Genomic DNA, 19,018 nt, shown 5'->3' with positions numbered 1-19,018 from the left:
AAACATTAAAAAAAAAAAAAAAAAAAAAAAGAATCACCCAGCGAGGCAGGGGCTGGGCAGGGCCTGGGTCAGATTCCCACAGGCTGGGCTGGATAGCCTGGGTGCTGGGGTGCCTTCCCGGCCAGGGACAGGGGCTTCTCAGGGTCCCGCTGTATCTGCCTCTGGTGCCTCTAGCCCTCGGCCCCGTCCCGTGTGGCCTGCCTGTTACCTGTCAGCTGAGTCACTGAGACCCGTGGGAGGTGCCCCCAAGCACATCCTTTCAGGCAGGTTGGGTCAGTTCTGGGGATCCCCAAGAGCCCACCTTCCCGCTGACAGAGCAGGGTGCACAGACCTCAGCCAACAAGTGGGGGCTGCCCTCGGGGGCCAGGGCGTTTATTGTTGGGGTGAGGACCGTACCCAGGCACGTGGGTGGCAGTCTCGGTGCTGGGTGACCGTGTGGGGGCTCGGTGCGTCCTGGGGGAGGGGCAGGGCTTGTTCCTTGGGCTCTGCCTGCCAGGGATTGGGGGAAGGGGGTGGGGGGCGACCGTCTTGTGGGGAGCCAGAGTCTTCTCTGCGTCATCTACTGGCTGTCGGTGAGCGAGGCCGGCAGGGTGACACCGTCCTAGGAGGAAGGAGAGGGGCCTCTGACTGCTGGGTGGCCGCTGCGCGTGTGGACGGCCCTGGCCAGGGAGAGCGGACCAGGGGGCTTCTCCCCAGTCAGCCCCGCCCACCTGTCCCTACCCAGGGGCTCCTACCGCATTGAAGACGATGTTGTCAAAGCCGGGGGCCACAGCCGCTGTCTCGCCCTGCGACGGGCAGCCCCCCTTCTGCAGCCAGCGTCGCCCCGCCAGTCCTAGCAGGACGAGGAGGACAAGGACGACGAGGGCACCGCCGACCGCGGCTGGCACCGATGTGGCCACTACCGTGTCCCCTGTGGTCCGAGGGCCGTGTGAGCCCGAGGACTCAAGCCCTGCCTGTCGGCCCTGTCCCCTGAGGTGGCACTTGGGACGGCCCATCCTTGAAACCCTGGCAGGTCGTGCCAGCACGAGGCTCCAGACCTGGCGGGGGTCACAGCCTCAAGCTAGAGCCGCCCCTCCATCACAAAGAGACAGCGGGCCGCGTGGGCTCCACGGGCAGGCTGGCCACGGCCGCCGGCCCGCCGGGCACCTCCTCCAGGGTCTGGGAGTGAGGGCGTGGAGTGCAGAGGCCGGCCGAGAGCCGACTCGGCTCCTGAGGGACCAAGGGCGGGGGTGGCCCGGCCCAGAAAGGGAGGGGACAGTGGGCAGGGGGAGGGGCGGGGCAGGTCCCGCCTCGGTGGCTCTCCTGGCTCCTTGGGCAGCCGTGCAAGCCACAGGCTGCCAAGCCTGACGGAGTCCCGGATCTGGGGCGGGGCTGGCTGACCTGGGCAGCGCTTACCCCGGCCGGGTGCAGGCAGCTGGCAGTGCCGTCCGTCCAGATACTCGACGTCGTCCAGGGCGATGGGCCCCACGGCTGGCTGGCCGCTTAGAGTGGCTTCAAACACGATCTGACCAGAGGGAGAGGGGGCTGGCTGCGCGGGCTGGAGGAGGAGGCCGGGGCCTGGGGCCTCCGCAACCGCCAGGCTCCGGGCGGCCCGGCCTCACCTGGAACTCCTCTGCGCTGGCCACCTCCACCTGGCCCAGCAGCCACTGGTGCCGCAGGCGCCCGCCCATGCTCCACACGGCCAGCTGGCCCCGGGCGCTGTTCAGGAGCACCCGCAGCTGGCCCTTGTCTGCAAGAAGGGGGCCGGGGCGGCTCAGGTCCCCAGCCCGGTGGGCCAGGGCTGCCCCCATCCGCCCTCGCTGCTTCCAGCACCCATCGCTACTGGCCCGGCCCCACTCACAGAAGTGCTCCGGGAAGCCCATGTGGTACCAGAAGCGGAGGCAGGAGGCCTCGGTGGCGGGCAGAGGCTGGCTGTGCAGCCAGGCTGCCTGGCCCCCCGGGCCCAGCATGTGGGTTTCAAAGAGCACGAAGTGTCCTGGAGGTGAGAGGGACAGGGTGCCTGGCTAACTGGCCGTGGCCCTTGATTCTGATGGGAGCCCCCACGGGCTGGGCCGGTTGGCCTGGGGCGGGGTGGGGTGCGTGCCCCCCCGGGGTGTGTGTGTGTGGCCCCGGGGCCCCTTGCCCACCTCGGACGCACCTGTCTCTGTGCCCAGAGTGTGATCCACCAGGGGCTGGGGGTAGCGGGAAGGTGCGGCCCCACTGCTCCAGTCCCAGCTGTACCCTCCCAGGCCAGGCCAGGCCAGATGACTCCAGCCACACAGGCCAGCCTCAAAGTCACAGGAAGCTGCGGGAGACCTGGGCAGTGAGCCGGGGTGCCCCCAGCCCCCGGGGAGCCCGGCCAGTGAGCGCTGCTGCCTCCCCTCTCTGTCCTGCTGGGGCCAGGGGGCCAGGGGGCCAGGCCAGGCATCTGCCGGTCCGCACTGGAGCTGGTACCAGCCGCGGATCGGTCACAAGGGGGCCCGGGGCCCGGCCGCGGGGCTCCCACCTGGCCGAGGGCAGGGCCCGTCCTGGAGGAGCAGGTCGTCCAGCGCGATATAGGAGTGCTCCACGCCGGCGGCTACCGCCTCGAACACCACCTGGGCAGGGACAGGGCAGGGCAGCCTCGTGCGTGGTCCGGGCGGGCCCCGGAAGCGAAAGGCCGCCTGCCCCCGGCACTCACCCTCCAGGCCCTCTCGGCCTGCACGTCCACACTCCCCAGGCGCCAGGCGGACCCTCCGTGGGCACTGATGCTGAGCACCTGCTGCCTCTCGGCCTCCCCCACGTGGACCTGCAGGGCGCCTGCCACGCCGAGTGACCAGCCCAGGTCAGCAGCAGCGGGGGGGGGGGGGGGGGGGGGGGCGGCCGCTCGGGGGCCCCGGGCTGCAGACCCCTCACCTGGGTTTCTGAGGCTCAGGTGGTACCAGAAGGTCAGGCAGGCAGGCCGGGCCAGAGGCTGGTGCTCCTCTGAGGTCAGGGAGGCCACGTGGCCGGGGGGCAGGGCCCGGGGGCTCGTGTCCACCACCATGTAGTGCCCTGGGAGGCGCCAGCGTCAGCCCCCACATGGCCCCCTCTGCCCACCCCTCCGTCACCCCCGATGCGAACCTTGAGCCGTCCCCGTGGTGTGGTCAGCGCGGGGGCCCCAGGCGGCGTGGCCCGTGGCATTGGGCTGGCGCGTCCAGAGGCCTCGGCCCCCGCTGGAGAAGCCACAGGCTGAGTCCTCAAAGGAGCACCGCCTGGGGGCCCAGCAGGGCCCGGGTCGCAGGGCCACGTCGTCCAGGCCCATCGTGCCGTGGTAGCCGTCCCGGGAGCCCTCGAACAGCAGCTGGGGGCAGAGGGGGTGAGCGGCTGTGGGCTGGCCCTGTCCCCCACCGCCCTGGCGCGGGGCCTCACTTGGTACTTGGTGCCAGAGCCCGGCTGGTGGTGGAGGGTGGCCCAGGCCTCGTGCCAGTGGTTGCCATGGGTGCCGGTCCGTGACCACAGGAGCGTGTCTGCCTCTCCTTCCCGCCTCAGCACCAGGCGCAGTGTCCCTAGACAGGGGGGTGGGGGTAGGAGGGGACCAGAGCCCGACTCTTGAAGGCTTCCGCCCCTGCAAAGCCCCGGACCCAGGAGGCCCTGCCCGGCACCAGGGTCGCTCACCGATCTGGGGCCCGTGGAGGTGATACCAGAAGGAGAGGCACTCCTGAGGAGCTGTGGGCACCTGGGGCTGGGTGAGCAGGTGGGCACCAGGGCCCCGGGCTGGGGGGTCCGTGGGGTCCAGAAGCAAGAAGTAGCCTGCGGCAGGGACACCGGGCTGAGCTGCAGAGACCCCGGGTACCAGGAGGGGCTTGGCCCAGACTGAGAGCCGCCCCCCGGGCTTGGGTGCCCCTGCCCTACCTCGGCCTGTGGTGTGGTCGTACCCGGGGCCGTGGCTCTGGATCCGGCGCCAGTGGGCATCTGTGAGGTGGCCGGTGTACCAGCCGCACGTGTCCCGCTCGAAGTTACAGGAGACCTCTGAGGGCGGGGCCGCGGTGGGGTCAGCACGCCCCGAGCACCCCCACACCCGCCCTGTGTCCCTAGAGAGTGTGAGAATTGCTCTCTGGGGTGGGGGCTCCCAGGGTCCCTCGAGGTGGTGACGGGGGGCGGCGGGGAGAGGCCCCTGGGTAGGGGCTGGGAGCGGGCAGAAGGACCTGAGTCCTTCTCAGTGGCTGTCACGGGGCTGCAGTCCTTCAAGGTCACATCGTCCACTCCAGCGCCCTGCTGGCCAGGGCCGTCCAAGTCCACCAGGCCGACAAACTCCAGCTTCGTGAGGAGCACAAGGGAGGGGGCTGTCGAGTCAGCGCTGGCTCTGTGACGCACCCCACCCCACCCCCAGGCTGCCCTCCTTACGCGGAAAGGCCGGCGGCGTGCCCCAAGAAGGACTCTGTCCATCCTCCAGCCCTGGCTGCTGCCCGGGGCCTGCCACACCAGCTCACGGTTGCTGTCCTCCACCACGACCAGGGCCAGGAAGCCTGGCCGAGGGGGTCACTGTGGGTCTGCCCAGCCCTCCTCCCCCACCCTCCCGCAGGGTGTCTCGGGGCGGGGTGGGCCAGAGGGACAGCGGGGGGGGGGGGGGGGGGGGTGGGTACCTTGGGGGTTACTCTGGAAATAGTAAGCCATGTGGAGCTCACAGCGGGGGCCCGAGGGACCCAGGGGAGGTGTGAGGACCCGGGCCTCTGCCGCCAGCTGTCCCCAGGCCCTCTGCAGGGACAGGAAGTGCCCTGAGGAAAAGCAAGGCCTCTCAGAGCCAATTCCTGCCAGGGCCCCCCCGCCCCCCTCACCCCGCTGCCCCAGGCAGGCACACTCCCTGGTGAGAGGAGGCACAGCAAGGTCCCCTCTGGGGGTGCAGTTCGCAGATGGGGGGACTTGGGCCTCACCAGCAGCGGTCCCGCGGGCGCCTGCGCCAGGGCCCCGGCTCTCCTGGGCCAGGAGACGCCCCCACTGCAGTCGCCCCACGCTGACATCCTCCCAGCCCCCCGCTGTGAGGGGCTCAAAGTCCGTGGTGCCTGGAACGGCAGTAGCAGGGAGGGTCGGGGAGGGTCTGGAGGAAGAGAGGGCCCCCCCGCCTCCCGCCAGCTCCGGCCGCCCCTCACCACAGTCCTGCTCATCCTCGCCCCCCTCGCACTGTTGCTGGAAGTCACAGAGCTGCTCTGGGGGGACGCACAGGTCCCCGCAGGAAAGATGTCCCGGCTCGCAGAAGTCCCGGGGCCGCAGGCTGGACGGCTGGCGCCAGGGGGCTGCGGCCCAGAGCCCAGGAGGTGATCCAGACACCTCTGTGGGGACAGAACAGGGGTCAGGGGGGTGGGCTGTGCTTCTCCTGGAGAGGGAGGGGCTCAGCGGGCCCACCTTGGACTGGCTGGCAGTGGTCCGACAGGATGAGGTCATCCAAACTCACGACACCGCCTGGGCCTGTGTGCCCAGTGAGCAGAATCTGAGGGCACAGGGGACTCAGGGTGTGCCCCCCCCCCGCCCCCCCCCCCCGCCCCGCATCCTTCTGTCATCCCCAGGTCGGCTCCGCCAGCCCTCCCCCTGCCTGGCCTCGCCTCGTGTCACCGGATACCCTCCCCTGTCACCACCCCCACGCAGGCCTTGAAAGCGACCCCTCCTTCCCTGGGCCTGCTCCCAGAGCTTCCTGCTGACACAGCCTGGGGCGGGGGGGGGGGGGGGGGGGGGGCCCTGATCTCCCCTGCCCAGCTTTCCGGGGGGCGGGGGGCCCTCTGGGACCTCCCGCTCGCCCACCCCTGGCCGCCGCCGTCTCGGGCCTCACCCGGAAGGGGTGGTCGCTCTGGATGTCGACCCGGTCTCGGACCCAGGCGGCCCCCAGCTCTCCGTGGCGCCTGCGCAGCAGGACGGGGCCCTGAGGGGAGCCTGGGCTCTGAATCTGCAGGAACAGCTGGAGGCAGCCACCCTCAGACCCGTGCAGGTAGTGGTAGAAGATAAGCTGAGAAGAAGCCAAGGAAGGTCAGGGAGACCCCCGGGCCTGGGCAGCCAGGTCGGGCGGCCCCGTGTCCCCCACCCACCTCACCGAGCAGTGGTGGGGGCCTGAGGCTTGGAACTCGGGGCTGGAGAGGACAGCGGGGGCGCTGGGCTCGGCCACGGAGACCAGGAAGGAGCCTGGGGAGACACCAGACGTGGGCCGGGGTGGCCGGGCGGGGCCCCGGTGGGTGCTCCCCGGCGGTCCCCCGTGGGCCTCACCCTGCGCGCTATTGCGGCTGTGGTCCCGGCGCGGCCAGGCTGGCGGCCTGGGGCCGGCACTGTGGTTCCGGGCCCAGCCCTCCGAGTGGTTCCACGGGCCCAGGCCCGTCTCGAAGTCGGTGGCCGCGTGGCGGCCTGTGGGGGAAGCAGGGTCAGGCTGCCGGCAGGGCCCGTACCCCGCCTGTCCCGCTCCAGCATGCTCCCTGGTGACCCCCAGCAGCCCCTCCAGCTCACGGCAGGTGGGCGTGTCCTCATCTGAGCCGTCCCCACAGTTGTCCTCTCCGTCGCACAGCTGGTGGGGCTCCACGCAGGCCATGTTCCCACAGTGGTGGTACCCCAGGGGGCAGCGTGCCTGGGGGGCTGACATGGGGGAGGGGCAGCCCGTCACCGTGACCCCAAGACCCCGGGGGCCGGGGCAGCTGGGGGAGAGGCTCAAGGCCATCTGGGTCCTGCTAACCCACTGCCCCCCAGGTGTGGGTCCGCGGCACGGGGGCCTTACTGGGCAGCCCACAGCCCCGGAAGACCACGTCGTCCAAGGCCACGGTGCCCCTGTGGGTGGCATTTCGGGTGGCAGAGAAGGTCACCTGAAAAGAGTGGGGTTCTCAGGACTTAAGTCAGGGCTCAGACCCTCCCTGCTCCCTCCACATCCAGACCACCCCCAGCTCACCCAGAAGTCGCCCCAGATGCGGCCAGTGGCCACCACCAGCTCCTGCCAGCCTGGGCCCCAGGGCCCAGAGCTCTGCCACAGGGTCAGCGTCTCGGCCCTGTGGGTCAGCTCTAGCCGCAGCTCAGCCACATCTGTAAGTGGGGGACGGGGGGTCCTGGGGCGGCTTGCGCCCCGCTGCTTCCCGCAGCCTGCTGGCTGTGCCCTGCCCTAGGACCCTTGTCCCTCCCTTGAGGTACCTTCCCGGTCTCTGCAGCGGCCCTCCGTCCTTTCCCAGTCCCTCCCCTCGGGGTGCCCCACCCTGGTGGAGGAGTTCTGGGCACCCACCTCCAGTGGCCGTGTGGTGCCAGAGCCTCAGCTCACAGGTGGGGGCGGCGTCGTGCAGGACGGGGGAGCGCAGGGCTGCCGTGGACGCCTCTTTCCCGCGGTGCGTGCCAACAGCCGTGTACCAGCCTGGCCGGCAGAGAGGTCAGGAAATGGGGCTGGAAGTGAAGGGGGGAGGGGGCATCACGGACGCCCGCCAGGGCCTCACCGAGGTCTGTGCCGAGAGTGTGGTCTGAGCGCGGCCCCAGAGGCTCCAGTGTGGCTCCTGCCCGGTCTCGCAGCCACCTGTACCCTGAGGTGCTGATGTCCCGCCAGCCGCAGGAGTCTCGCTCGAAGTCACAGGCGAAGGGGGCGCCCGGGGCGGGCGAGACCCCGTGGTAACCTGGAAAGTGGGGGGCTCAGGGCTGTCTGCAGAGGGCTGGCCTGCCCGCCCCCTGCCCGCCCCACCGGGCCCCAGCTCACCGCACTGGGCCTCGTCGGAGCAGTCTGGGCAGTCACACACGAAATTGCATGCGGCCTCGCTGGGGGCCCTGCAGTCGTTGGGGACCCAGGCCCGGCCTGGGGGCCCTGCTGCTAGGAGAGAGACAGGCGGGTGGCCTGGGGCGGGGTGACCCCTCCCAATCCCAGGCGGCCCAGGATACTGTTCACCTGCTCTGAGGCCTAGGCCAAGAGGTCAGGGAGGGAGGGGGCTGGGTCCTGCCAGCTGGGGGGTCCTGGTCAGGGCCAGGCAGGACACATCTGGCCCAGGAGAGGCGGGCTGCACGTCAGGATGGGGGGGGGGGGGGCGTTGTGAGCGGTCCCCGACATGGGACGCCCCCCGAGGAAGGGAGCAGGAACCCAACAAGGAAATGCCCCCGGCCCCCTCAGGCTCCTTCCAGGGCCCTCTCGCCCTGGGACCCGGGTGGACACTGGGGCCAGGTAAAGCAGAATTCGTGCCCCTTCCCCGATGGGGCAACCCCCAGGCCCCCAAAGGATTGTCCTGGGCACCCCCCGAAGGCCACCCAGGGCCTTGCCCCTCTCCTGGGGAGGAGACCTGACACTCACCCAGAAGCAAGGCCAGCAGGAGGTGGTGGGGCAGACGCATGGTTGGGCCGGGGGAGTGAGGCCGAGGGACAGCGCACTCCAGGCGGCCTCACGGGGATTTCGCCCGGTTATCTGTCTGTGGCCCCGCAGGCTGAGTCTGCTCTGCTTGGAGGGGGGACCTGGCCCCTTCTGTACCCGCTGCCCGTCAGCAGGCCCCGCCCTGTGTTGATGAGGACGAACGTCCGACTGTAAAAGCGTCCAGGAGAGGGGCCCCTGGCCCAGGTAGGCTCCCACCCGCCCGGATACTTCTGACCAAAGGTCGGGCTTCGGTCATCAGGCCCACCGCCCCAGCCCTGCCTGGCAGAGGCCCCACCAGAGAAAGCACCCACTCGGGCTTTGTCTCCCAGAGCTGGGGCAGGAGCCCAGCACGCACCCCCCACCTGTGCCCCCAGCCCCACGTTCCGTGCCTCCCTGCCCCAAGTGACCAGGGACTTCGTCCTTCCCCACCACAGTCTGTGGCTGCCTGTTCACTCATTCCTTTGTAAGGGACGATCATGTATTCATCAACAACCGTTCTGATTAGCGTGGCTGGGTGCTGCCGGGCACAGGGCATTTACCACCACGTGACCTGGGTCTTACCAGATCCTGTCTCCTCATCACTAAGATGTGGTCACAACAGCCTGGAGAGGCCACCGTGAGCTCACGGAAGGCCTGCCCCAAGATGGCACCCGTGTTCACGGGGAGCCACAGGGACAGCTGTGCTCGGCTGTCCCCTCATCCACACATCCACTTGCCGCAGCTCGTCCCCCCTCAGCCCTGCACTGGGAGGAGAGGAGGGGGTCCTGCAGGGGGGCTCCTGGCTCCAAGCCTGAACCCTCAGAGCCTGTGGCTGCAGGGCGGGTGCCATGGGACCCGGTCTTACGAGGGGTCTGGGAAACTTCACGTGACTTCAAACGGCAGATCACGAGGGGACACTGATGTCAGCTGGCCCTGGGGGACCTGGTGCTAACTCCTTGCGCAAGGGCTCATCAAAGAGTTTCCTCCCAGATGTCCTTGGACACAGGAGGGGTGGAGAGGAGCAATCAGGCCATAAATGGGGGCAGCAGCCCAGGGGCCCCCTTATCAGAGCACAAAGGGCTGAGTGTGCACGCCACCCCCCCCCCCCGGGGCCCCCAGATGTGGAGCCAGGTGAGGGACAGCCAGTAGGGGCCCTGCGGCTACCAGGGCCGCCTCCAGCTCTCTGTCACCCACACCCTCCGGCCAGGGGTCCCCAGGGGTGACCGGGAAGCAGACAGATCAAGACACACACACATCTGAGGAAGAGCAGGGGTGATAACGTTTTTAATTCCTGCAGGTGAGGTAAACCTGGGCGCTCGGGCCCGGCTGCTGTTGGTCTCCAAGGCCTGGCCCGGGGTGCATAGCGCCAGGGGGTATAGTGGGCCGCTCGGGCAGGCCTCAGTAACCGTCGTCGGCCCAGGTGACCTCGTAGTCCGGGTACACGGCTTTGATCTTCTCAGTGGAGACTGAGTGCTGGGCACGACCGTAACCCTGAAGACAGAGGCCGACGCTCACAGCCCCGTCCTGGCTCTGGGCGTCCATCGGTAGCAGCACCCGGGAGGCGGCTATGGAGGGGGCCCGCTGGAGCCGGACGTGGCCAGCCCTCCCTGACCGCCCAGGGCAAGCTGGCCGCCAAGGTGAGCAGTCCTTGCGCGTGGGCCCTCCAGCCCAGGGCGCAGCCTATCCTAGGTGCCGAGAGACGCTGTGTGAATGCCCCTGGGTCTCCACCGTGGCCTGGTGAAGGGACTCGTGGAGGAACGGGACGCGGCCCACTGTGGCTGAGGGGCAGGCAGTGGCCTCCCTCCCACTACTCGTGGGAGATGGGGAAGCCACTGGCGGGAGGGGTCTGCGGCCCAGACAGCCAGAGAACCCCCAGTGCCGCAGGTGTCCTCAGCGCAGTGCAGCGAGGGCTTGTGAGAGCTGGTCCCTCCCCCCGCCCCCCTCCGCGGGCCGGGGGCTCACCATGGAGTAGCCATACACGTGGATCTTCTTGTCCTGGCTCTGGTGGGAGATGCGCCCGCCTCCCAGGCACTCACAGCTATAGCCCTTCTTCTGCATCTCGCTCGATACCTTGTCATAGATGTCGGCTGGGACAGGGAAGGCGGCTCAGCACGTGCCACGGCCCCCGGAGGCCCGGGGGATCTGGAGCTCCGGCTCTGGGCAGCTCCTTCCCCAGGAGAGGGGCCCCTCCAGGCTGGGACGCCATGAAAGGAGGAAGGCGTGCACCCGGGCAGGAGTCCTGGGACTAGGAGACACGGGTCGCGCCATGGCGGCCCCTCGCCCTCCAGGACCCTTGCCCTCAGACCGGGTACAGGACCGCCTCTCTCGACACCGCCTCATTCCCCGCCCAGGGCCCTCAGCCCCGCCCCCAGACGCCCTCAGCCCCGCCCCGAAAACGCCGGCCGGCCCCGCCCTCACCGTGGTACTCGGCCCACTTATAGCCCCGCACGATCTCCTTGCTCTTCCCGGCCGGGGCCTCGGAGGGCGGCGCCGCGTGAACTCGGATTAGCACGTACTTGAAGACGCCGTCGGAATCGATGTCCACATCGGCTATCTGGGCGAGGTCCGCCGCCGCCATGTTTCCCACAGCCCGCCCGCCCCGGCAGCCCGCGGCCCTTCCCGCAGCGACCCTGGGTCGAGTAGACCGTGCGGGAGGCGGGCCCTGGGAGCCCGGACCCAATCCCGCGGGGCCTTGCTGCCCGGGCCCGGAGCTTCAGCCAATCGTGTCGCCGACCCGCAACACAGACTGGCCAATGGCAACCTAGCTCCTTGCCACTCCGAGGCCACGCCGGTCCCGCTTAAAGGGGAACAGGGACCCGGGAGTGGGCGGTGATTAAATCAAGCTAACTTAACAGTTCTTTTTTAGTGGGGACTGGGAGGCGGAGTGGGTAGAGGGAACGGTGGCAGGTTCCTTTAGAGGGGCTGGACGGCTCATGAGGCCCAAGCGACAGGCGCCCGTCCCGACCCCTCCCCCACCGCGTCCCAAGACCTCCCTGTCCGCCTTCCCAACGCGCGTTCCAAGGCCTCCCTCTCCCTCCCAAGGCCTCCCTCCCTGTCCCCCACCGCGTCCCAAGGCCTTCCTCTCCCTCCTCTCACCTCGTCCCAAGGCCTCCCTCCCTGTCCCCCACCGCGTCCCGAGGCCTCCCCCTCCCTCCCAAGGCGTCCCAAGGCGTCCCAAGGCCTCAAGGCCCTCTTCCCTTCCCTCCAGCGCCTGCCCAGCTCAGCGTGGTCAAGGGCCTTTCTCCCAGTCCCACCAGTCCCACCCACGGACCGCCCCCGCCCCGCCATCAAGGAGGAAGCAATGGCTACATTCGAGTTGTTTTACTTGGTTTGAAAGCATTCGCCCCCTGGAAATAATCCCAGTCCAGCCAGGATCATTCCTGGCCAGCCGGCCCTCAGGCGTGGGGCTGAAAGCTGAGGCCCTAGGGCAGGGGGCATGGCGGCTGGACTTGGGAGGCCACGAAGGCGGGTAGGGCAAGCGGGGCGCGTGGCCGATGCAAACGCGCTAGGCTGAGAGGCCAAGGTTGGCGCGCAGACGTTGTGGGATGGGCTAGGGTGCATGGCACGGAAGGAGAGCCGGGAACAGAGGTGTGGGGGACGTTCACAATTCAATCGATGTCCTCTCCTGGCCCCGTTAGGGAGTGCTGGGAGCCCCAGGAGGAGCTTGCCAGGCCGGCCTGGTCCCCTCTCACTCTGTCCTTATGGAGCTAGGGCTGTGGGCCCATGAGTGTGCGCTCCCGGGAACAGAGCCCAGTCCCCTGCCTCGGGTCTCTAGGCCTCAGCACAGGGCAAGGCCAGAGCGAGCACACGCGGGATGTTCGTGTAGTCAAGCCCCCACACCTCCAGTCGTCCCCTGCCCTGATCAACTGGCTCACTCCGACACCCTTTCCCCGCAGTCCAATCTTTTTGTCCTCCCTATGTTAGTGGGTACGAGCCCCTAATGGGCATGTGTGGTTCCTCCTGTTCATCCGCCCTCTGCATTTGCTTCCCTCCTCCCTGTGAGGTTAGGGCCTGCGCTGCCGGTTTCACCCCCTCTCTGTTCTGGCACCCACCTAGGGGCCTCCTGTCCGTGTGGGCCGGCAGCCGACTCACACACAGCCAGGACTCCTCACCTCTCAGCTCTGGGCCGGATCCTGCCAGCGCCCCCACCCACATCCTCCCGCCCACCCCGCCCAGGCCCCTCTCTCTGTCTGGGTGTGTTGTGCCTTGGTTGAAGATCTCCGACTATCCCCCTCCACTGCTGCTTGTTCCAAACCCTCCTGTAGGACCCATGTTAGGGCGGCTGGAGGTGAGAGGACCGGAGGGCGGGTAGCGTCGCCAATGTGTGGACTCCGTCGCCAGTGTGCGGGCTCAGGGTCCAGCCGTGCTCTTATCTTGCTGGGGCCCCCTCCAGCCTTGTCATCTCGGGACACGAACACACTGGGACTAATCAGGGTGTCCGCCAGAGAGGAAAGGCCTCTGAGCAGGATGCACCCTAAACCACAGAAGGCGGGTGGGGGGACCGTTGAAGCGACGGGACGAGGCTTTGGGCAACCGGGGCTCCTGGATCAGGGAGAACCAGGGTTGGGGAGGTTGCAGGGAGGCTTTGCGGACGTCAGGAAATGGACTGACCGGATCTTCGCGGTGGGGTCTGCGGTAGTGACCCCTCCGCGTGAAGGCAGGGTCGGGCGGTCCTCAGGCCCACCCCGCCTCCCAGCGGGGAGCACCAAGCGGCTGAGGACCGACCTCCGGGGAGGCCCCAGGGCTGGCTGGGAGCTGGGAGCCGGAGGAGGGGGAATGAAAGGCGGGGCCTGTGGCGAACTCAATGGGGCGGGACCCGGGCAGAGCTTGTGGCAAACAGAAGAAAGACGAGAGGAGCACGGCCTGGCCTGAGGGATTGGGCTGGGCTCCCGGTGGGCTGCGCGGGGTCTGGGTGGGCAGGCAAAGCTTGGGAGTGGGCCCTAGGTGGACTGCGCAGGCCCAGAGAGGGCTGTGTGGGGCTCCGGGTGGGCCTTGGGTGGACTGGTCGGTGTCTGAGTAGGCGGAGCAGAGCTCGGGGGTGGGCCCTAGGCGGACTGGGCGGAGCCCGGGGAGGCCCCAATGTGGAATGGGCTGGGCGGAGCCCAGGGGTGGGCCCAGTGTGGACTGGGCGGAGCCCGGAGGGCGTGTGTGGGCCCAATGTGGACTGGGCGGGGCCTGAGCGGGCTGGGTGGAGCCGGGGGTGGGCCCAATGTGGACTGGGCGGGGCCTGAGCGGAGCCCGGGGGTGGGCCCAATGTGGACTGGGCGGGGCCTGAGCGGGCTGGGCGGAGCCCGGAGGTGGACCCAACGTGGGCTGGGCGGGGCCTGAGCGGGCTGGGTGGTGCCCGGGGGTGGGCCCAATGTGGACTGGGCGGGGTTTGAGCGGGCTGGGCGGAGGCCGGGGGTGACCCCACCGCTCACATGATGTCGTCCAGCAGGTTGGCGCTGGCCACCCAGTCGAGTGCGCGCGGCTCGGAGGCAGCCATGATCATGCACATGAAGGGGCGGCCGGTGCGCCGGTCCGTGGGGTAGATGGTGGTGGGCGTGAAGCGCCGGTTGGCCTCGACGAACTCGCAGAGCTGTTCGTAGACGCGCGGGAACTCGTGGCGCAGGAAGACGCCGCGCAGCCGCAGCTCGCGCTGGATGTGGATGAAGGCCACCTCGCGCGCGCGCCGGCCTGCCTCGCCTTCTTGGTCCAGGCCTGCGGTGCCTGGCGGCGGAGTCAGGATCAGCGTCTCCATGTCGGCCTCGCGACCTCGAGCCGGGGGCGGTCGAGCCGGGCTGCCGGCCGCCAACGCCACCTTGGCGAACTTACGCACCGTGGGCCCAGGGCTGCGCGGTGCGGGGGCGGGCCGGGCGGAGGTGCCGGGGGGCGTGGCGCCGGGGCCCACGGCCACCGACACACTGAGCAAGAAGCATTCGGCCGGCTCGTAGAGGCGCCCGGCGGCGGCCAGCTCGCGCGCATAGCTGCCCAGGGGCGCCGCGTGCGTGGCCAGCTCGCGCAGCGACAGGTAGGTGGGCGACAGCAGCAGCCCCTCGAGGCCGAAGCGCAGGAAGTTGTCTGCAGAGCCAGGGCTCGGGAAGCCCAGGAAGAGCACACCGCGACCGCGCGACAAGAAGCCGACACGCGCGATGCGCGAGAAGGCGCGGTGAACGGGGCCGCTGTCGCGGCAGAACTGCAGCACGTGGCGGCACACGCTGCCCACGCGGCCGTACACGCAGCGTGCCTTGTGCGCGTCCCAGTCTTCGCGGCGACACAGGCGCGAGCAGTAGTAGGTGTAGCAGCTGTGGCAGGACTTGAAGTAGAGGCAGGCGTTGAACATGGTCTCGGTGCGCCGGCAGCGTGCGTTGGAGCACGTCATCAGGTCGTCCTCGTCGGCGCTGGGCTCCGGGGACGCGTCGGCAGCCTGCCCCTGGCCGGCCGGCTCCTCGGCGCTGCCGGCGGACGCGGGTGGCGAGCGCGGCGCCAGCGCGGGTGCCCCGGAGCCCGCGGGCCTGGAGTCCAGCAGGCGGCGCAGCTGGCGGCCCAGTCCATCGGCCGCGGGCTCCGGGGCTTGGCCCGCGGGGGGCCGAGAGTCGATGACCAGGTCGGTGATGAGCTCGTCCAGTTGCTCGAGGCTGCGCTGGCGGCCACCAGTGGGCCCATCTGGGGCGGCGGGCGGAGACGGCCGGGGTCGCCCTCCCGGCAGCTCCCAGGCCCTGGCTGGCGGTCGCTCCCCGGCTCGCAGGTCGTTGTCGGTGATGGTGATCTCAGGCGTGACATACCAGTTGCGGCCCGGGCCCTCGCCCGCGCGGCCCTTCTCCGACAGCGACGTCTCGGACAGAGACAGCGCCGCATAGCGTCTGGGCGAGGTGGAGAGGTTCACGACGACGGGCGGGCGCCGGCCTTCGGGGGATGCGCCTCGCGGCTCCCGCGCCTCTCGCCCCAGCAGGTTTTCGTAGCTGCGGCCGCGGCCCAGGGGGTCCTCCCGGCGCGGCCCCGGCGCCAGGATGTTGTCCCAGGAGCGCGAGTAGTGGCGGCTGTCAGTGACCAACCGGGGCGGGCTGGTGCCGGTGCCGCCGTGCCAAGAGGCGAGCAATGGGCCAGGGTCCGGGGGAGGCACCACCTGCAGGGTGCGGTAAGGCCGCAGGCCCCAGTCACCCCAGGCGGGGCTGCCTCGTGGGTGTGGGTAAGTCCGAGCTAGAACGTCGCGATCGCGGTACCGCCCGAAGTCCTCTGTGTAAAAGGGGCGGAGAGCGGGGTGGGCCCGCGGCGGCTCCTCGGGAACATAGCGGGGGCCACAGGGCGGGCCGTAGGGCGGGCCGTAGGCTCGAGCGGCCTCCCCATAGTAGGAACGGGAGGGCGGCTCCTGGACCGGGAAGGTGCGCACTTCGCCTGCGTAGTAGCCGCCGCCGCCGCGCCTTGGGCTGGGCACAGGGGGCTCCTCCGACGGGAAGGGCCTGGCATAGTAGCCGTCGAAGGGCAGCCCAGGGCTGGCCGTAAAGCCACCAGCGTGGCCCTCGGGCTCCTCGGTGTAGAAGAATTGGGTGGGACCCGGCGGCGTGGTGAAGGGCAGACTTCGGCGCTCCGTATAGTCCCGGGGCCCAGGCAGGGGACCGTCGCAGTACAGCGCTCGCGGATCCGCGCAGTACGTGTCACTGGGGGTGGGGGTGCGCAACAGCGCCACGTGGCGAGGTCCGGGCACCGTGAGGCCGTGGAGCTGCGGGGCAGGGCGTGCCCAGGGCATGGTCTCCGCGGGCCCGCAGGACCGCGAGCCCCGGGCGGTGTGTTGCAGCACCGCGTCGTCCGGCTTGATGTCCAGGCGGCAGCGGACGTGGGGTGCAGGCCCGGCGGGCGGCTCGGGGGGCGCGCAGCGGCCCGTGGCGGCGCAGAGGGGCGCGATGCGGCCGGGGCCGCCCCGCTGCGGCTGCAGCTTGATGGGGTGCAATTCATTGGCGAGCGCGCGCAGCGCCGGGTACGCGGGCTCCCGATGCGGCGATGCCTCGCCCCGCGCTGTCCGTTGGGCCTCCCGGCCTCGGCGCGGCAGCACCGGCGGCGAGGCGGGCGCGGGCGCCAGGCCCGGGGTCGCGCGGGGCGCGCTCTTGGAGCGGGCGCGGCGCCGGGGCTCGCCTTCGCGGGGCCGGGCGCGCGGCGCGGCCGGCTCCGGGGGCGGCGGCTCGGGTCGGGCCTCCATGGCCTCCCCGTCCAGCGCCTCCAGGAAGTCGAAGCTGCGACAGTGGCGCTTGTTGAAAGGCGCGGGCGCAGCTGGCGGGGGCACGGGGCGCTCACATGGCGGGCGCCGCGACGCGGGCCCGGGGGCCGCCACCTTGATGTCCTGGTACACGGTCGACACCAACAGGTCTGGCGGGTCCGTGCGGGTCATTTTAAAAGAGGTCCCCAGGCTGGCGGTCGCAGCTCACTCTGCCTTTCCGGGCTTTTGCCCTGGTGGGAGATGCGGGTCAGGGTGACCCCTCTGCAGCCCAGAGCTGGCTACACCCCTACGCTGGCCTGACTTACCTGGGACCCAGTGGGCGGAGCAGTCCTGGCTGCCCGCGGTGGCCGAGGCCCCAGGCACTTGCTCCATGCCGGCGTCAGAAGCACCTGCGGGAGGAACCCAGCCGTCCAGCTACTCAGGGTCTGTCCCCTGCCCCGGGCCACCCTTTCTGGGCCACTTTCTGCTGGGATGTAGCCAATCAGGCAGAAAGGCAATGGCCGTCGCTGTGGTTCCCGAGCTCCTGCTGCCAGGCCCGTGCCCCCGGGGGGCCTCCCCCTCCCCCCACTACCATCGGCAGGTTTGGCAGGTTTGGGTAGAAGCCGTGTCCTGGGGCAGGAAGAACGGGGGTGTGTTCCCAGCTGGGATGACGGTAGGCTCCTTCGAAACCTTATTTACAAATTTCTTTATGGGTGTCTGCCTCACAACACTCATGGGTGACTTAAGCCTCACGCCCAGTGCAGGGCAAGCCCTCTGATGGTGTGGTCTGAGGGGGAGTCCCTGGACCGTGACAAAGTTGCTGAGTCTCCCTGGCCACCTGCTGACCGGGTGGGACATGGAGACCCTCCCCCAGTACGGAGGTGGTGGCTGCCCTGGGAACAGTCCCCGGAACCAAGCCCCGGTCCCGAGGCCCCAGCAGACATGGAGATGGCCCCATCAGGTCCAGGCACCGCCCCTAGGCTGACGGACTGGCCTGCCCCACCCTCGCCCTTCTGTGTGGCCCAGGCCAGCACACGCCACAAAGAACATCCCTTGGCCCTAAAGCCCCCTTTCCCTTGCAGAAACCTCTTTCGATCCCTGGTGTCTTAGGGCGGTTGGAACCCATTAAGCTTGTTGGGGCCGTCGTGACAAGGCCCGGGGAGCAGCCACCCCAGCTTTGCGGCCTGTGCCCTGCAGCTCAGAAACCGGTGGCGGCCGCAGGACCATGTGGGGGCGGGAGCCACCGGCTCAGGGCCGCCCCTCTTCCCCAGAGCAGCACGGGGCCAGGAGGCCGCAAGCAGGGGAGGCAGGGTGGTGGGCGGGTAAAGCCCCCCCCCCTCCCCCCCTTCACTGCTTCTCCTCAGGAGAGAGCCCTCTCCACAGCAGCTCAGGAAGGCTCCATGGCAACCTGAGGTTCTGCTGCCCCCGCAATGGGGGCTGGGCGGGGGTCCACCCCTCTGCACTGGGCTCATGCTGAGACTTGGGCCACCGGCCCCTCTGTGGTACCCGGGGCCTGGACAGGTTGTGTAGGGTCTCAGACGGTGCTGACAGGGCCCCCACCTCACACGGGCTGGGGAAGCGTGCTCCTGGCCGGGCTGGGGGAAGCCCGGGGCGGGGGGCGGGGGGCGGGGGGGGGCCTCACCTGCCAGGGTCTCTGGTCAGGCCGACCCTGTGTCCCAGGTGTGCCAGGGGCTTTCTGCCGGCAGGGCTGCCCTTCTGGGTCAGGGCCATGAAGTCCCAGCGGCCCGTCCCATCGCAGCCTTGCACCCACCCCAATTCTGTCCCTGCTCATAGGACTGTCCCCTTCCCACTCCCTTCCATCTTAAGCTCAAAGCCAGGCTGGAATTGGGGGTCCGATGACAGGGCATGAAGCTCCGCCCCAGGGAGGTGACAGCTCCGCTTCGCCTCTGCGGCGGTAAGGATGGAGCTGGGCTGGGTGACATCCCTCCCCGTGGGCACGGGGGCGGTCGGTCCTTGCAGGGGCCCCAGGCCTAACGCGCCCCTCCCGCGGGTCTCCCGGCGGCCCAGCCCTGCCCCCCGCCCCGAGCGCCCGGAGTGAGGACCCGCCGGTGTAGCTCTGAAGTAGGACCCCATCCTTGCGGGTGCCCCCCCCCCCATGACAGGGCCCGCGGGGCAGCGGCCCCCGATCCCTTACCTGGGCGCTGCTTCCCCGCCGCGCGCGCCCGGTGGGCTGCGCAGGCCTGCGCCCGCTCCGCCTTCTCCGCTCCGCGGCGTCCCCGGCACCGGCAGAAGCTTCGAGGCAGCGGCGCGGAGGCCGCCGGCTGCTCAGTGCTGCCCCTGGCGGCGGCCGGCGGGGCCGCATTTAAAGGGGCCGTGCGGTGGGCCTGGGACCCGTGTGGCCTGCTGGCAGTTGGTCGGGCTGTGCCGAGCGCCAGCTGAAAAGCGCTCCCTCGTTCTCAGGGTGCGGGCCTGGGCTCCAACCGGGGTACCCACACGCAGGGAGCAGCCTGCCGGTCCCGCCAGCCCCCACCCCGGGGGCACCTGGTGACTTGGCGGTGGCCTCGGAGCAGGACCCTGGAGGAGCCCCAAGCTCCGGAATTCACACCTCCGCCGAGGCCTCGCAGGAGCAG

At 70.0% G+C, this 19,018-nt stretch overlaps 3 protein-coding genes across 3 annotated transcripts; all 3 read right to left on the bottom strand.

Moving 5' to 3' along the window:
- Positions 1-174: 174 nt before the first annotated feature.
- Positions 175-8,261, bottom strand: MAMDC4 (MAM domain containing 4). The gene is made up of 29 exons (XM_042912137.1): positions 8,222-8,261; positions 7,640-7,837; positions 7,386-7,559; positions 7,181-7,306; positions 6,857-6,987; positions 6,689-6,773; positions 6,424-6,549; positions 6,190-6,324; positions 6,020-6,108; positions 5,762-5,935; positions 5,341-5,425; positions 5,088-5,267; positions 4,872-5,000; positions 4,584-4,715; positions 4,345-4,466; positions 4,146-4,257; positions 3,853-3,969; positions 3,616-3,750; positions 3,370-3,506; positions 3,082-3,301; positions 2,875-3,012; positions 2,660-2,778; positions 2,486-2,576; positions 2,138-2,284; positions 1,841-1,975; positions 1,602-1,729; positions 1,396-1,504; positions 735-910; positions 175-601 (listed from the first exon to the last, which is right to left on the bottom strand). Exons 1-29 carry the CDS (start codon positions 8,259-8,261, stop codon positions 560-562), a joined length of 3,732 nt encoding a protein of 1,243 aa, XP_042768071.1. The 3' UTR covers positions 175-559.
- Positions 8,262-9,514: 1,253 nt separating this feature from the next.
- PHPT1 (phosphohistidine phosphatase 1) lies at positions 9,515-10,891 on the bottom strand. The gene is made up of 3 exons (XM_042912743.1): positions 10,676-10,891; positions 10,220-10,344; positions 9,515-9,748 (listed from the first exon to the last, which is right to left on the bottom strand). The coding sequence occupies exons 1-3, from the start codon at positions 10,833-10,835 to the stop codon at positions 9,656-9,658; spliced, it is 378 nt and encodes a 125-aa protein (XP_042768677.1). The 5' UTR covers positions 10,836-10,891; the 3' UTR covers positions 9,515-9,655.
- Positions 10,892-12,417: 1,526 nt separating this feature from the next.
- On the bottom strand, positions 12,418-16,619 carry AJM1 (apical junction component 1 homolog). The gene has a single exon (XM_042913896.1). The coding sequence runs from the start codon at positions 16,617-16,619 to the stop codon at positions 13,674-13,676; it is 2,946 nt and encodes a 981-aa protein (XP_042769830.1). The 3' UTR covers positions 12,418-13,673.
- Positions 16,620-19,018: the final 2,399 nt, after the last annotated feature.

This window comes from Panthera leo, chromosome D4 (genome assembly GCF_018350215.1).
Source record: "Panthera leo isolate Ple1 chromosome D4, P.leo_Ple1_pat1.1, whole genome shotgun sequence".
In the NCBI taxonomy this organism is placed as follows: Eukaryota; Metazoa; Chordata; class Mammalia; order Carnivora; family Felidae; genus Panthera; species Panthera leo.
The sequence above is the reverse complement of the archived record's forward strand: the minus strand, read 5'-3'. Positions and strand labels throughout refer to the sequence as shown.

What these genes read in the sequence shown, in the direction of transcription:
- MAMDC4 (XM_042912137.1), bottom strand. Translation starts at nt 8,261, where the DNA reads ATGCGTCTGCCCCACCACCTCCTGCTGGCCTTGCTTCTGG. An exon ending in TGAGGACACGCCCACCTGCC is followed by an intron (nt 6,325 to 6,423) that starts GTGAGCTGGAGG and finishes CTTCCCCCACAG; the next exon opens with GCCGCCACGCGGCCACCGAC. An exon ending in GGGCTTCCCGGAGCACTTCT is followed by an intron (nt 1,730 to 1,840) that starts GTGAGTGGGGCC and finishes CCCTTCTTGCAG; the next exon opens with ACAAGGGCCAGCTGCGGGTG.
- PHPT1 (XM_042912743.1), bottom strand. Translation starts at nt 10,835, where the DNA reads ATGGCGGCGGCGGACCTCGCCCAGATAGCCGATGTGGACATCGATTCC. An exon ending in TAAGTGGGCCGAGTACCACG is followed by an intron (nt 10,345 to 10,675) that starts GTGAGGGCGGGG and finishes TCCCTGTCCCAG; the next exon opens with CCGACATCTATGACAAGGTA. An exon ending in ACGTGTATGGCTACTCCATG is followed by an intron (nt 9,749 to 10,219) that starts GTGAGCCCCCGG and finishes CTCTGTCTTCAG; the next exon opens with GGTTACGGTCGTGCCCAGCA.
- AJM1 (XM_042913896.1), bottom strand. Translation starts at nt 16,619, where the DNA reads ATGACCCGCACGGACCCGCCAGACCTGTTGGTGTCGACCGTGTACCAG.